Here is a 17,664-nt window from a genome sequence, read left to right on the forward strand (position 1 = left end):
AAAAAGTCAACTTACCTGAAAACAGTGTAGCGTTTAACAAATGTTACCTTATCTAATTAATTTATTCAAACACCGAAAATGTCCCTTGGAGTTTACTTGGCAGGATGATGCTGAAATGTTAGAGAAGCAATAAATTACATGCACATGTAATTTATTACTTCTAAAAACTACAAACAATGAAAGTGATAAACAGCCTTCATTATTGCCACAAGAATACAATTTAACTGGAAGAGTAATAGAGTTGACTGAAGAAAGAATCCAAAGAATGCTTATATATGCAAACTTTAACTTGTGAGAGTGCAGCTTGACAGGAGCACGAATTAACTGTCGCCAAGTGAACGACCACACATTTGCCACACGCTACTAAAATTGAAATTCAAATTTCACTTTAACTTGAAGGAAATTGAACAGCTCCAAACTGGAATGAGCCGAGAAAGAAAAAAACTACGAGCACTTTTGCATTTCAGCACGCATCATGCATCACTCAAAATTCTACTGGTAATCTTTATTATTCTAAATGTATATTCTAATAAGGTAAGTATCAGTGTATTCTTTATACATGACTTATTCATTTATCATATGAAAATGATAAATGGTATGATAACAAGCCAGTATCATTTAAAACACCCCCCTCTCATCTTTACCAAAAGTGTGTAGGGTGCCCTGCATTTTATTGTTAAATGGGTAGGTATGGCATTTGCATGTGGTTAGTTAAAAAATGAGTCCTGCAGATATAGATCCTGTACGTATCCTTTCTTAAAATTTATTTCATGCATAATTTCAGAAACGGCTGCCGAACTGGAGGAAGCACCAGATTTGACGAAGCATGCAAAACCAGTCTTGGAACAAAAGCAGAGTATCCTGGTTAAGGATATAGTTGCAGAAGCCTCTACTTCAGATTCCAAGCCAATTGAATTACCAGATATGCATACTGCTGAGCTAAGGTTTCTGCCACTGGCACCAATTACTGTAGAGGAAAGTGGTGTGCATATGACAACAGGTGCCTTTAAGGCAACTCCAGTTGCTGAGGCTAAAGCTGAAATAGGCATGGCAACATCTCTAGGAATTGAAGTCCATGAAACCACACCAGGGTTAACAGGATCAGAGTTAAAAACTGAGCCACTCCACAAAGGAGTCACACCAACCAGCACATTCACCACCATTGAGGCCCTCGCCATATCAACGGTGGAGACTGCTTTGAAAGAAGCTCATGCCGACCAATTCAAACCCCCAAAGGCAGTCAATGCTTCACTCACATTACTGACTGAAGAGTCTGTCCAAGTAACTGAAGTAGAAGCTATGAGCAAGGAAGAACATATTGAAGTGCACCAAGCACCAGCACAGGAACTCAGTGTATCAGCTGTGGCACCAAACCGCCCTCTTTTTGTATATGAAGTGGAAGCACTAACTTCAGAGGAGGTGCTACCTCGGGATAGGGACCTTCCGACAACAAAAGCAAAATCTGAACTTTTAACTGATCAGCCACTCCTAGTTTCAGAAGTTCCTGTTCTTATAAAAGAAACCAACCTCCCAGGTGAAGCTAGGCCACCTACGTCCACTGCACCATTCAGTATTCCAACTGAACAACATGTATATGTCACACAGGTTCCAGTGCTCATAAAAGAGACTGAACTCCAGCTTGAGCATAAGCCATCAGGCACCAAAGCACCGTGCACTATAGATGCCCAGCAGCCAGTGAACGTTTCTCTAGTGTCAAGTTTCATAATGGAGGGAGAGTACACTCCAGAAAAAATTCCAAGACATTTAAAAGCTGAAGTCACAATGCCAACCGATACACCAATAACAATCTCAGAAACCCCAACACTGGGCAGAGAAGGTGATTTAACAGTTGAAAAAGTACCACAAGGCATTACATCAACAATGAAGGTGACAACAGATGAGCCTTTAACCATTTCTGAACCTGTGATATTAGCGAAGGAAGAACACATTGAATCATACTTTGAACCCAAGCATGCTACTGCAGAGCCAATCATAACCACCAGTGAAAGCTTGTCAGTCCTTGCTGAGCCTGCCCTCATGAAAGAAAGATTGTTTGGGCTGCGAGAGCAGCCTAACGAGATGACTGTTCCCTACACTATCTCAACAGAACAACATCTTGAGGTGTCTGAACACCCAGCTCTTGACAAAGAAGAAATTCTGGAGTCTGGGAAGTTTCCAAAAGAGATTAACGCTCCATTTTCAGTTCCACTTGAAGAATCCTTGACAATTGAACAAGCAAATCTTTTCACTAAAGAGTCAGACCTGAAAGCAAAAGAACTCCCAGCTACAGTCACAGCACCATTCACAATTCCCACTGAGCAGCATGTTGTTATCTCAGCATATGGAACCTTTGATAAAGAAAAACTATTAGAACAAGAAAAGCTTCCAGCTGAGGTAACAGCACCATGTTCAATGTTACTCGAAGAGCCTTTGACAATTGAAGATGTCAGTCTGTTTTCCAAGGAATCTGAACTCAAGGCAAAAGAACTTCCTTCAGAGACTACAGCACCATACACACTTACAACACAACAGCATGTTGTTATTCACGAATCCAAAGCTCTGGATAAAGAGACTGCATTCCATGTTGACCGCCTTCCAGATGAAGTCACAGCACCATACTCAGTGCCAGTGGAGACGCCATTAACAATTGAAGAGACCAGCCTTCTGGTGAAGGAGTCAGAGTTGAAACCAGAAAAACCAGTCACAGAGATCACTGCACCTTTTACAATATTAACAGAACAGCATGTTGCTGTGACTGAACATCCAAGCCTTGATAAAGAGGAACTATTTCAGCCAGAAAAGCTGCCTAGAGAGGTCACAGCACCATTTTCAGTGCCCCTTGAGGAGTCTTTAACAGTAGAAGAAACAAGTCTCCTCACAAAAGAATCAGAACTGAGGCCAGACACAGTACCTTCAGAAGTTACTGCTCCTTTCTCAGTTCCCACAGAACAGCATGTTGTGGTATCAGAGCAGCCAACTCTTGAGAAGGAAGAATTTCGGCTTGAGGAACTTCCTAACCAAGTTACTGCACCATTTACTGTACCACTTGAAGAATCAGTTATAATAGAAGAGACAAGCACTTTGGCAAAAGAGTCTGAGCTGAAGCAGGATGTGCTGCCAGCAAAAGTTACAGCTCCCTTCTCTGTCTCTACAGAAAAGCATGTTTTAGTGTGTGATCGCCCAATTTTTGAAAAAGAAGAAGAATTTCAGCCCACAGTATTTCCTCACGAAATTTCTGCACCATTTTCAGTGCCACTTCAGGAGTCAATAGCAGTAGAACAAACATGCCTTCTCACAAAAGAGACAGAGCTAAAGAAAGAAAAACATCCTACAGAAGTTATAGCTCCCTTCTCATTGCCGACAGACCGGCACATTGTGATATCTGAACGCCCCACTTTTGAGAAGGAAGGAGATTTCCAGCCTGAAAAGCTTCCTACTGAAGTTACTGCACCATACTCTGTTCCATGTGAAGAGTCGCTCACAATAGAAGAAACAAGTCTTTTAACAAAGGAATCAGAACTGAGCGAGGAAAAACTCCCAGCAGAAGTTACAGCTCCTTTCTCTGTTTCCACTGAGGAGCATATTGTTGTATTACAGCTTGAAAACCTTGAAAAGGAGGAAGAACTTCAGACTGAAAAAGTTCCAAGGAAACTTACTGCACCATTTTCAGTACCAGTTCAAGAATCTATAGCAGTAGAAGAAACTAGCCTTCTAACAAAGGAATCAGAATTGAAGGAGGACAAACTTCCATCAGAAGTTACAGCTCCATTTTCAGTTGCAGCTCAGCAGCATGTTGTAATATCACAGTTCCCAGCTCTTGAAAAAGAAGAGGACTTTCAGCCTAGCAAACTTCCTATCGAAGTTACTGCACCTTATTCAGTTCCTCTGCAAGAGTCCATAATGGTTCAGCAAACAAACATTCTGGCGAAAGAGTCAGAACTGAAAGAGGAAAAAGTGCCTGAAGTGGTTACAGCTCCTTTCTCAGTTCCAACAGAACAGCACATTCTGATAAGTCACCATCCAGCTCTTGAAAAAGAAGTAGAACTTCAGCCTGATAAACAACCTAAAGAAATTACTGCACCTTTCTCAATACCATTCGAAGTATCTTTAACAGTGGAAGAAACAAGTCTTCTCACAAAAGAGTCAGAACTAAAGGAGGAACGAGCTCCTGCACGCATTGTGGCTCCCTTTTCAGTATCAACAGCAGAGCACGTTACGGTGTCTGACCATCCAACTCTTGAAAAAGAAGAGGAACTTCATGCTGGGGAAATTCCTAAGGAAGTTACTGTACGCTACTCTTTGCCATTTGAAGAGTCATTAACAGTGGAAGAGACGAACATTCTGGCAAAAGAGTCTGAGTTAAAAGAAGATAAACTTCCAGCAGAAGTTACAGCTCCTTTCTCTGTTTCAACAATGGAACACATTGCAGTGTCTCGCTCTACACTGCTTGAGAAAGAAGAAGAATTTCAGCCTGGAAAACTTCCTAAAGAAATATCCGCATCTTTCTCAATACCATTTGATGAGCCTTTATCAGTGGAAGAAACTAGCCTACTGGCAAAGGAGTCAGAGTTAATGGAAGATAAACTTCCTGCAGGAGTCACGGCTCCATTTTCTGTTCTGACTGAGCAGCATGTTGTCATCTCAGAGCATCCATGTCTCGAAAAAGAAGACAAATTTCAACCTGGAAAACTTCCCAGTGAAATTACTGCGCCGTTCTCAGTACGTTTAGAAGAGTCTTTAGCAATACAGGAAACAAGCCTTCTGGCAAAAGAATCTGAATTACCAGAAGAAAAACTTCCTGCTCAAGTCACGCTTCCCTTTTCTCTGCCGACAGAGCAGCACGTCATGATATCAGAGTACCCAACACTTGAAAAAGAAGAGGGTTTCCAGCCAGGAAAGGTTCCTGGGGAAGTCGTGGCGCAATTTTCAGTTCCATGTGAAGAGTCACTAATGATAGTGGAAACAAGTCTGCTGTCAAAGGAAACTGAACTGGCTCAAGAGAAACTTCCAACAGAAATAACAGCGCCTTTCTCAGTTTCTACAGAGCAGCACATAGAAGTATTACAACCTCAAAACCTTGAGAAAGAAAGAGAATTTGAAGTTGAGAAAATTCCGAAGAAAGTAACAGCACCATTTTCAGTATCACTTACAGAACCTCTAACAGTAGAAGAAACTAGCTTCCTCACAAAAGAATCAGAATTAAAGGAAGAAAAACTTCCTTCAACAGTTACAGCGCCAATTTCAGTTCCTACTGAGCAACATGTTGTAGTGTCACAGTTCTCAACTTTAGAAAAAGAAGAGGAGTTTCAGCCTGGGAAACTTCCTGGTGAAGTTACTGCACCTTTCTCAATTCCATTGGAAGAGTCGATAACAGTTCTGCAGGCAAGTATTCTTACAAAAGAGTCAGAGTTAAAAGAAGAAAAAGTTCCTGAAGAGTTTACAGCTCCTTTTTCAGTTCCCACAGAACAACATGTTGTAGTGTCAGAGGATGCTACACTTGAGAAAGAAGAAGAATTTCATACGAACAAGCTCCCTAGCGAAATTAGTGCACCGTATACAGTTCTACTTGAAGAGTCACTCACAGTGGAGGAAACAAGCCTTTTTGCAAAAGAAGCAGATATTAAGGAAGAAAACCTACCCGCAAAGGTTACAGCACCTTTTTCAATTTCCACAGGAGAGCACATTTTTATAACTGACCAGCCATCCCTTGAGAAGGAAGAAGAATTTCAGCCTGGAAAGCTTCCTAAAGGAGTGACTGCACCTTTCTCTGTGCCATTTGAAGAGTCTCTTACAGTTGAAGAGACAAACCTTCTGACGAAGGAGTCAGATTTAAAAGAGGACAAATTGCCGGCAGAAACTACAGCTCCTTTCTCAGTTCCGACTGAGGAGCATGTTGTTGTATCAGAGCATCCATATCTTGAGAAAGAGGGAGAATATCAGGCTGGGAAAATCCCTAAAGAAGTCACTGCCCCTTTCTCTGTGCCATTAGAAGAGTCCCTTACAGTGGAAGAGACGAGGTTTCTGACCAAGGAGTCAGAACTAAAGGAGGACAAAATACCTGCAGAAGCTACAGCTCCTTTCTCAGTTTTGACAGAGCGGCATGTTGTTGTATCAGAGCATCCTCCTCTTGAGAGGGAAAACGAATTTTACACAGGACAAATGCCCAGTGAGATTACAGCGCCATTTTCAGTACCATTAGAAGAATCCTTAACTGTGGTAGAAACAAATCTTTTGACAAAGGAATCTCTACTGGAAGAAGATAAACTTCCTGCAAAAATTGCCATACCGTTTTCAGTCCCTACTGAACAACACATCATGGTATTACAACAGCGAGCTTTTGAAAAAGAAGAGGGCTTTCAGCCTCAAAAAATTCCAGCTGAAATAACGGCACCATTTTCAGTACCCCTTGTAGAATCTGTTACCATAGAAGAGATAAACCTCCTGGCGAAAGAAACAGAACTGAAGGAAGAAAAACAAATTTCAGAAGTTGCAGCTCCTTTCTCAGTTCCTGCTGAGCAGCACATTTTGGTATCACAGTTTGCAACGTTTGAAAAAGAAGAGGACTTCCAGCCTGGAAAACTTCCAGGAGAAGTCACAGCACCATTTTCAGTACCACTACACGAGCCAATAACAATTGAACAAACAAGCATTCTCACGAAGGAGTCAGAACTGAAGGAGCAGAAACTGCCTTCAGAGCTTACTGCTCCATTTACAATCGCCACGGAGCAGCATGTTTTCGTCTCTGAGCAACCATTTCTTCAAAAAGAAGAGGGATTTGAGCCTGCAGGTCTTCCCAGTGAAATCAGTGCACCATTCACTGTTCCTTCACAGGAATCAGTGACAGTAGAAGAAACAAGCTCTTTCACAAAAGAATCCGTGCTCATAACAAAAGAGCTTCCAAAAGAAACTAATGCCGTTACCTCACTCCCCACAGAACAGCACATCATAGTTTCTGAACTTCCAACACTTGACAAGGAAAGCGTTTTCCTGCCTGGCAAACTCCCCGGTGAGGTTACTGCACCATATACTATACCACTTGAGGAGTCTTTGACAGTACAAGAAATTAGACATGTTGCAGAAGTTTCTCAGTTAGCAGCAAATGATTTTCCGAAGGAAATTTCTGCACCATACTCAATACCTAAAGAGGAACATGTAGTAATATCTGACCAACCAACCCTGTACAAAGAGCAAGATTTCCAGGCTGATAAGAAACCAGGAGAAGTAACTGCACCTTTTTCACTGCCTGTTGCTGAATCTTTGACCATTGAGGAGACAAGCTCGCTGTTAAAAGAGTCCAAGTTAGACACAGAGAAACAACCATCCGAAGTTAGCGCACTCATGATGTTGCCTACAGAGCATCATGTCACAGTAGTAGAAGAGCGCCCATCTCTAGACAAAGAGGAGCCACTACAGCTTGAAAAAATTCCTGGTGAGGTAACTGCACCTTTCTCAATTGGTCTTAAAGAACCACTAACTGTAGAAGCAACAAATTTTCTTCTGAAAGAATCGGAGTTGAAGACAGACCAACGTCCATCTGAAATCAGTGCACCATATACTATACCAACAGATCGACATGTTTTCATATCTCACTCGCAACAGTTTGATAAGGAGCAAGAACTGGCACCACACACTGCTCCAGATGAGATTAATGCACCGTACTCACTGTTACTAGAAGAATCAATAACCATCGAAGAAAAACAAGTCTTTAGTAAGGAATCTGAGTTTGCTGTAAAGGAGTCAAACAAGGAGGTAATAGCTCCTTTCGATATTCCAACCGAGCACCATTTGGTGGTTTCTGACTCCTCAGTTCTTGAAAAAGAAACTATATTTAAATCTGAAGAACTGCCACGCGAAATGAAAGCTCCTTACACGTTGCCAACGGTGATTTCACTAACGGTTCAAGAAACACCTGAATTATCTAAAGAGTCAGAGTTGCTTTTGAAAAAGCTTCCAGATGAATCCCTTGCATCTCTTTCTATACCAACCGAAGAGCACATTACTATTGTTGAAACAGCTACCTTTTCAAAGGAAGATGAATTGCATACAAAAGTAACAGAAAAGCCAGTTGTTGCTGAGAAAAATGTGTCTACCCAGGAAACTATCTCAATTTTAGAGATGTCTACATTGACGAAAGAGAGTGATTTGGCCTATGAAGAAATACCAAAGCACATGAAAGCCAGTTTTGTTCTAGATTCTCTAGAACCGATAACAGTGCAAGAGTTTAACTTTGGCCAAATGGCTGATGAATTTTTCATTAAAGAAAGACCTGAAGAAATAAGCCCCAGGGACATACCTCTTATTTCAGATGAAATCAAGCATGAAGCACATGTCCAGGAACCTGTGCCAAAAGATAAGGAACAAGTTAGTGAAGGTCTAACTATACAAGAAATAACTGAAGAATCCACTCAACACGAAGAGACTTCATCGTGCATTGTTGTAGAGGAAGAAATATTAGACCATGCAGAAGCAGGAATTGAAGTGAAAAAGAAGACAAAAAAGAAGTATGTCCGATTTGATGACACAGCTGGCACCCAGGAAGTTACAGAAGTGCTGCATACGTTTACCAGAACTGCACCTGAAGGCACCTCACTTAAGATAGAAGATGTCACTGAAGAGTATGAAAATGCATCAGAAGTACAAGAAAAAAGCAGTGAAGAGCCTATAATTGAAGAAGTTGAAGAGGTGCAACCAACACAGAAAATCAAGAAAAAGAAAGAAAAGCCAGATGAACAAAAGCTTACTGAAATAACACTCCATCCAAAAATTGAAGAAACTGAAGAGGAGGAAACCACTTGGAAAGAAGTAACAGTTCAAGATGAGAAGCAACCGAAAGATAAGAAGAAAAAGAAGGTACTCAAGAAAAAGAAGCCAGAGGTCACAGAGATTGAATTGAAACCAAAAGAAGTAACCCCTGAGGAAATTCAGGAAGTGATTGAAGTAAAAGAAATTGAAGAGAAAGTTGAAGAAGTCACTGAGTTTGACATCCAGATTAAGAAGCTGCGCAAGCCTGAAGAAGTAATCGACATAACTGTTACATCAGAAGAAGTACCTCAGCTTGATGTTAGCCAAGCAATAAAAAAGCCAATTGAACTTGAGAGTATTGAGAAACCAGAAGAGAAGCTTGAAGAAGCACCCGAGGAGAAGCCAGAAGAGCAGATTGAAGAAAAGCGTAAAGAAAAGAAGAAAAAGAAGGTGGTTAAGAAAAAGGAAAAACCTGAGGTCACAGAAATTGAGCTAAAACCAAAAGAAGAAGCCCCTGAGCAAATTCAGGAAGTGATTGAAGTCAAAGAAATTGAAGAGAAAGTTGAAGAAATCACTGAGTTTGACATCAATATTAAGAAGCTGCACAAGCCTGAAGAAGTAATCGATATAACGGTTACATCAGAAGAAGTACCTCAGCTTGATGTGACACAAGTGATTGAAAAGCCAGTTGAACTCGAGAGCATTGAGAAACGAGAAAAGAAACCTGAAGAAGAATCTGAGGAGAAGCCAGAAGAGGAGATCGAAGAGAAGCCTAAGGAAAAGAAGAAAAAGAAGGTGGTTAAGAAAAAGGAAAAGCCTGAGGTCACAGAAATTGAGCTAAAACCAAAAGAAGCCCCCGAGGAAATTCAGGAAGTGATTGAAGTCAAAGAAATTGAAGAGAAAGTTGAAGAAATCACTGAGTTTGACATCACAATTGAGAAACTGCACAAGCCTGAAGAAGTAATCGATATAACGGTTACATCAGAAGAAGTACCTCAGCTTGATGTCACACAAATGATTGAAAAGCCAGTTGAGCTTGAAAGTATTGAGAAACCACAAGAAAAACCTGAAGAAGCACCTGAGGAGAAGCCAGAAGAGCAGATTGAAGAAAAGCCTAAAGAGAAGAAGAAAAAGAAGGTGGTTAAGAAAAAGGAAAAGCCTGAGGTCACAGAAATTGAGCTAAAACCAAAAGAAGCCCCCGATGAAATTCAGGAAGTGATTGAAGTCAAGGAAATTGAAGAGAAAGTGGAAGAAATTACTGAGTTTGACATCAAGATTGAGAAGCTGCGCAAGCCTGAAGAAGTAATCGATATAACGGTTACATCAGAAGGAGTACCTCAGCTTGATGTCACACAAATGATTGAAAAGCCAGTTGAAGTCGAGAGCATTGAGAAACGAGAAGACAAGCCTGAAGAAGCCCCCGAGGAGAAGCCAGAAGAGGAGATCGAAGAAAAGCCTAAAGAAAAGAAGAAAAAGAAGGTGATTAAGAAGAAGGAAAAGTCAGAGGTCACAGAGGTTGAACTTAAACCAAAAGAAGAAGCCCCCAAGGAAATTGAGGAAGTGACTGAAATCAAAGAAATTGAAGACAAAGTGGAAGAAATTACTGAGTTTGATATCAAGATTAAGAAGCTGCACAAGCCTGAAGAAGTAATCGATATAACGGTTACATCAGAAGAAGTACCTCAGCTTGATGTCACACAAGTTATTGAAAAGCCAGTTGAACTCGAGAGCACTGAGAAACCAGAAGAAATGCCTGAAGAAGTCCCTGAAGAAAAGCCGGAAGAGCAGGCTGAAGAAAAGCCTAAAGAAAAGAAGAAAAAGAAGGTGCTTAAGAAAAAGGAAAAGCCTGAGATCACAGAAATTGAGCTAAAACCAAAAGAAGAAGCCCCTGAGGAAATCGAGGAAGTTATTGAAGTCAAGGAAATTCAAGAGAAAGTGGAAGAAATTACTGAGTTTGACATCAAGATTGAGAAGCTGCGCAAGCCTGAAGAAGTAATCGATATAACGGTTACATCAGAAGAAGTACCTCAGCTTGATGTCACACAAATGATTGAAAAGCCAGTTGAAGTCGAGAGCATTGAGAAACGAGAAGACAAGCCTCAAGAAGCCCCCGAGGAGAAGCCAGAAGAGGAGATCGAAGAAAAGCCTAAAGAAAAGAAGAAAAAGAAGGTGATTAAGAAGAAGGAAAAGCCAGAGGTCACAGAGGTTGAACTTAAACCAAAAGAAGAAGCCCCCAAGGAAATTGAGGAAGTGACTGAAATCAAAGAAATTGAAGAGAAAGTGGAAGAAATTACTGAGTTTGATATCAAGATTAAGAAGCTGCACAAGCCTGAAGAAGTAATCGATATAACGGTTACATCAGAAGAGGTACCTCAGCTTGATGTCACACAAATGATTGAAAAGCCAGTTGAAGTCGAGAGCATTGGAAAACGAGAAGAGAAGCCTGAAGAAGCCTCTGAGGAGAAGCCAGAAGAGGAGATCGAAGAGAAGCCTAAGGAAAAGAAGAAAAAGAAGTTGGTTAAGAAAAAGGAAAAGCCTGAGGTCACAGAAATTGAGCTAAAACCAAAAGAAGAAGCCCCCGAGGAAATTCAGGAAGTGATTGAAGTCAAAGAAATTGAAGAGAAAGTTGAAGAAGTCACTGAGTCTGACATCAAAATTGAGAAGCTGCACAAGCCTGAAGAAGTAATCGATATAACGGTTACATCAGAAGAAGTACCTCAGCTTGATGTCACACAAATGATTGAAAAGCCAGTTGAAGTCGAGAGCATTGAGAAACGAGAAGACAAGCCTGAAGAAGCCCCCGAGGAGAAGCCAGAAGAGGAGATCGAAGAAAAGCCTAAAGAAAAGAAGAAAAAGAAGGTGATTAAGAAGAAGGAAAAGCCAGAGGTCACAGAAGTTGAACTTAAACCAAAAGAAGAAGCCCCCAAGGAAATTGAGGAAGTGACTGAAATCAAAGAAATTGAAGAGAAAGTGGAAGAAACTACTGAGTTTGAGATCAAGATTAAGAAGCTGCACAAGCCTGAAGAAGTAATCGATATAACGGTTACATCAGAAGAAGTACCTCAGCTTGATGTCACACAAATGATTGAAAAGCCAGTTGAAGTCGAGAGCATTGAGAAACGAGAAGAGAAGGTTGAAGAAGCCCCCGAGGAGAAGCCAGAAGAGGAGATCGAAGAAAAGCCTAAAGAAAAGAAGAAAAAGAAGGTGATTAAGAAGAAAGAAAAGCCAGAGGTCACAGAGGTTGAACTTAAACCAAAAGAAGAAGCCCCCAAGGAAATTGAGGCAGTGACTGAAATCAAAGAAATTGAAGAGAAAGTGGAAGAAATTACCGAGTTTGACATCAAGATTGAGAAGCTGCACAAGCCTGAAGAAGTAATCGATATAAAGGTTACGTCAGAAGAAGTACCTCAGCTTGATGTCACACAAGTGATTGAAAAGCCAGTTGAAGTCGAGAGCATTGAGAAACGAGATGAGATGCCTGAAGAAGCCTCTGAGGAGATTGAAGAGAAGCCTAAGGAAAAGAAGAAAAAGAAGGTGGTTAAGAAAAAGGAAAAGCCTGAGGTCACAGAAATTGAGCTAAAACCAAAAGAAGAAGCCCCCGAGGAAATTCAGGAAGTGATTGAAGTCAAAGAAATTCAAGAGAAAGTTGAAGAAGTCACTGAGTTTGACATCAAAATTGAAAAGCTGCACAAGCCTGAAGAAGTAATCGATATAACGGTTACATCAGAAGAAGTACCTCAGCTTGATGTCACACAAATGATTGAAAAGCCAGTTGAGCTTGAAAGTATTGAGAAACCACAAGAAAAACCTGAAGAAGCACCTGAGGAGAAGCCAGAAGAGCAGATTGAAGAAAAGCCTAAAGAGAAGAAGAAAAAGAAGGTGGTTAAGAAAAAGGAAAAGCCAGAGGTCACAGAGGTTGAACTTAAACCAACAGAAGAAGCCCCCGAGGAAATTGAGGAAGTGACTGAAATGAAAGAAATTGAGGAGAAAGTGGAAGAAATTACAGAGTTTGACATCAAGATTGAAAAGCTACACAAGCCTGAAGAAACAATGGATATAACGGTTACATCAGAAGAAGTACCTCAGCTTGATGTCACACAAGTTATTGAAAAGCCAGTTGAACTCGAGAGCACTGAGAAACCAGAAGAAATGCCTGAAGAAGTCCCTGAAGAAAAGCCGGAAGAGCAGGCTGAAGAAAAGCCTAAAGAAAAGAAGAAAAAGAAGGTTATTAAGAAGAAGGAAAAGCCAGAGGTCACAGAGATTGAACTGAAACCAAAAGAAGAAGCCCCTGAGGAAATCGAGGAAGTTATTGAAGTCAAGGAAATTCAAGAGAAAGTGGAAGAAATTACTGAGTTTGACATCAAAATTGAGAAGCTTCACAAGCCTGAGGAAGTAGTTGATATAACAGTCACATCGGAAGGAATTCCTCAGCCTGATGTTACACAAGTGATAGAAAAACCTATTGAACTCGAGAGCATTGAGAAACCAGAAGAAAAGACCCAAGAAGTGCCTGAGCAGAAGCCCGAAGAGCAGATTGAAGAAAAGCCGAAAGAAAAGAAGAAAAAGAAGGTGACTAAGAAGAAGGAAAAGCCAGATGTCACAGAGGTTGAACTGAAACCAAGAGAACAAGCCCCCAAGGAAATGGAGGAAGTGACTGAAATCAAAGAAATTGAAGAGAAAGTGGAAGAAATTACCGAGTTTGACATCAAGATTGAGAAGCTTCACATGCCTGAAGAAGTTGATATAACAGTCACATCGGAAGGAATACCTCAGCCTGATGTTACACAAGTTATAGAAAAACCTATTGGATTCGAGAGCATTGAGAAACCAGAGGAGAAGCCTGAAGAAACCCCCGAGGTTAAGCCAGAAGAGGAGATCGAAGAAAAGCCTACAGAAAAGAAGAAAAAGAAGGTGATCAAGAAGAAGGAAAAGCCAGAGGTCACAGAGGTTGAACTTAAACCAAAAGAAGAAGCCCCCACAGATATTGAGGAAGTGATTGAAGTCAAAGAAATTCAAGAGAAAGTTGAAGAAGTCACTGAGTTTGACATCAAAATTGAGAAGCTGCACAAGCCTGAAGAAGTAATCGATATAAAGGTTACGTCAGAAGAAGTACCTCAGCTTGATGTCACACAAATGATTGAAAGGCCAGTTGAAGTCGAGAGCATTGAGAAACGTGAAGAGAAGCCTGAAGAAGCCCCCGAGGAGAAGCGAGAAGAGGAGATCGAAGAAAAGCCTAAAGAAAAGAAGAAAAGGAAGGTGATTAAGAAGAAGGAAAAGCCAGAGGTCACAGAGGTTGAACTTAAACCAAAAGAAGAAGCCCCCGAGGAAATTGAGGAAGTGACTGAAATGAAAGAAATTGAGGAGAAAGTGGAAGAAATCACAGAGTTTGACATCAAGATTGAGAAGCTGCGCAAGCCTGAAGTAATCGGTATACCGGTTGCAGCGGAAGAAGTACCTCAACTTGATGTCACACAAGTTATTGAAAAGCCAGTTGAACTCGAGAGCATTGAGAAACCAGAAGAAATGCCTAAAGAAGCGCCTGAGGAGAAGCCAGAAGAGCAGATTGAAGAAAAACCTAAAGAAAAGAAGAAAAAGAAGGTTAGTAAGAAGAAGGAAAAGCCAGAGGTCACAGAGGTTGAACTGAAACCAAAAGAAGAAGCCCCCGAGGAAATTGAAGAAGTGGCTGAAATCAAAGAAATTGAAGAGAAAGGGGAAGAAATTACAGTGTTTGACATCAAGACTGAGAAGCTTCACAAGCCTGAAGAAGTAGTTGATATAACAGTCACATCGGAAGGAATACCTCAGCCTGACGTTACACAAGTGATAGAAAAACCTATTGAACTCGAGAGCATTGAGAAACCAGAAGAAAAGCCTGAAGAAGTCACTGAGGAGAAGCCAGAAGAGCAGATTGAAGAAAAGCCGAAAGAAAAGAAGAAAAAGAAGGTGATTAAGAAGAAGGAAAAGCCAGAGCTCACAGAGGTTGAACTGAAACCAAAAGAAGCCCCCAAGGAAATTGAGGATGTGACTGAAATCAAAGAAATTGAAGAGAAAGTAGAAGAAATTGCAGACTTTGGCATCAAGATTGAGGAGCTTCGCAAGCCTGAGGAAGTAGTTGATATAACTGTCACATCTGAAGGAATACCCCAGCCTGATGTTACAGAAGTGATAAAAAAACCTATTGAACTTAAGAGCATTGAGAAACCAGAAGAGAAGCCTGAAGAGGCCCCTGAGGAGAAACCAGATGAGTTGCTCGAGGAAAAGCCTAAAGAAAAGAAGAAGAAGAAGGTTACTAAGAAGAAGGAGAAGCCTGAAGCTGCTGAAGTAGAATTAACACCAAAAGAAATACATCCAGAAGAGGTCTTGGATGCTGTTGACTCAAAGGAAGTTGAGGAGGCTCCTAAAGTAGAGCTTGTAGAAACTACAAAAATCCCCGCAAAAGTTGAAGAGGTGGAGGAATTTGAGAGAACAGTGGATGAAAGTATTCCTAAGCCCCAAAAGAAGCCAAAGCAAAAACGCAAGCTTTCTATAAAGGTTTTAGATGCAGAAGATGACGCTACATCACCCACAAGCGTAGACTTTAAATTCATAAAACCAGTTCCCGAAGAAAAAGTTAGCGAGGAGCCTGTAGAACTTGTTTATGAAACACACAGAGAAGAAACAATTGATATTGAAGTTACATTAGAGAGCTTACCTCAGCCAACTGTCGAAGAAGTTAAAACAGAACCTTTGAAGAAAGAAGAGGAAGCCACTGAAGCACCCAAAGAACCTGAAGTTTCTCAAGAAAAGATGCCCGAAGAAATAGATACTACTGACAAACCAAAGATCATTCGGCCTAAGTCTGAGCAGCCAAAAGTTAAAAGAAGGCCAAAGCATAGACCTGATATCATACCTGAGGAAGAAGAGTTCTTTTCAGCTGGTGAAAGTGTTGAGTTTGAAGAAAGGGATGCAGAAATTTATGAGCATACTGACATAGAACTGGAAGCAGTCACTGTTGATGAAGCAGAGATTTTTGAGTCTGCAATTGGCTCCAGTGAGCTGCCAGTGCTTCAAGAAGCATTAACCTCATCTATGGAACTTCGATCAACAGAGGAAGCCACTAAAGAGGCACCAGAGGTTATCTCTCGACCAAAAGATGAGCTTTTAATTACAGAGAGGGTGGCCAGCTTCCTTGACACTGTTGAAAGTGCAAAGCTCACTGAAGTACATGAAGACGAGTCCTTGTTAGAACAGGCTATTGCAACAACCTTAGTGCCTAGTGAGGTCCCAAGTGCAGAAGAGTTCGAAGTCTCAGTGAAAGAAAGCGAGGAGCTTATTACTTTAGAAATGAAATTATTTAGTGACACAATGGAGCAGGAGCAAGAACTGCAAGTGGTCTTTGAAGAAGTGAAAGAAGCACTGGCTCCTGTACAGCCATCCATTTCAGAGCAACCAGAGGTTACTCCAAAGAGGAGAAGAAAGGCCCCAGGTAAGTTCATAGGTAAAAGGCTGAATTTAAAGAAGATTCAGATTAGGTAAACAGGGTTATTCTTAACATTCTGACTTGGCACATTGGTCACACTCACTTTCCAGAATGGATGGCATTGAAACGAGGAAATGTCACGATAAAAAATATCTTAATATATTTATTATATGACAAGTTTCTATCTAAACTAAAGATTTCAGCAATATATTTATTATATGAGAAGTTCCTATCTAAACTAAAGATTTCAGCAAAGTTAAGGCACTGAAGCACATCACGAAAGATGCAAGTTACGCAGAAAATAAATTGCAGTACATTACTTATCTTTTGTTATCTTTGCATGTACTGTCTTGTAAAAGTTCTCCAGTCAATGTCCTTGAGCTCATGAAGCTGTGTTGGCACTTTCCATCACTGGATTGCAAAAATACAGAGACATGATTACTTTTATAGGTCTTAACGTCTAAAACAGGGGGTTTCAGTGCCAGCGTGTGTACTGGTGCCGCATGGCTTTATGTCATGTCTGAGCACTAGCACATAGGTCTAGGAGCTTTTGCTACGGGTAGTGCCTCGCTGGATATGTTCATTATTTTAAATGTATATAGCACTTTCATTAAAAGTTCATTTTTCATTGTAAATGCCAAGTGCAATAGCCAAGAGGCTATGTGATAACTTGGGTATTGCATGAAGTTAGAAGCTTATCACATGCAGGCGAGTCCTAGTTTATGTATACGCATTCTTAAGCCATCCAGCTTAAAGGAGGTCCATGGACAAGCAGCATTACATTCACAGCTGCTGTCATTTGTAATGTGAATTTTGGATCACGCCTGCAGCCATGTATTTCTCTAATAAATGTTTTCTAACCACTGAGAAAACATAACTGCAGAAGAGCAATCAAGCCTCACATTTGGTGCAAGAGATTACACTTTCATAGTGGATCATTTACTGCTTTCAGAATTCCCTAAAAGTACTCACACTAAGTCATAAAGCAAACGCAACTGCTGCAAATACGAACATAATTTTATTGCATTTGTACATCTATTATATTTATACCTGTAAATAAAAAATACAAACCACAAGTTCATAAAAAAGTGAAAGCCATACTGTGGTGATTGCACAACCAAGCTACCCTGCTTTTTTTTTAATCCAGGCTACATGTCTAGCACACAAAAGAAATTCAGCATTTTCTCCTTAGAACCAATGCTTTGTTTATCTACTTTTGCATGTGGTGTACTTATTGTCACAATATGAAAGGGAAAGCTTAGTCTGTGGTCAAAAAGCAATTTTTGCAAAAACATAATTCAGAACTTCACTCACTGCTGTTCAATTTAGAATTCTTACGATGAAGAATTTCTCTCATAAAGCATTTTCATTTCAGCAGAGAGACAAGGAATATTACCAGCTTTAAACTGTAGTCCGGTGTTCACTTTCCTGTTGATGCACTAGGTACATACATCACCACAATG

At 40.6% G+C, this 17,664-nt stretch overlaps 1 protein-coding gene across 1 annotated transcript in view; it reads left to right on the plus strand.

Annotated features, from left to right (window-relative positions):
- LOC135907952 (titin-like) overlaps positions 1–17,664 on the plus strand; it is a 284,982-nt gene that overhangs the window by 194,808 nt on the left and 72,510 nt on the right. The window contains 1 exon segment of the mRNA XM_070522096.1: positions 785–16,207. Within this exon segment, the coding sequence (XP_070378197.1) occupies positions 785–16,207 (15,423 nt within the window).

This window comes from Dermacentor albipictus, chromosome 1 (assembly GCF_038994185.2).
Source record: "Dermacentor albipictus isolate Rhodes 1998 colony chromosome 1, USDA_Dalb.pri_finalv2, whole genome shotgun sequence".
Classification (NCBI taxonomy): Eukaryota; Metazoa; Arthropoda; class Arachnida; order Ixodida; family Ixodidae; genus Dermacentor; species Dermacentor albipictus.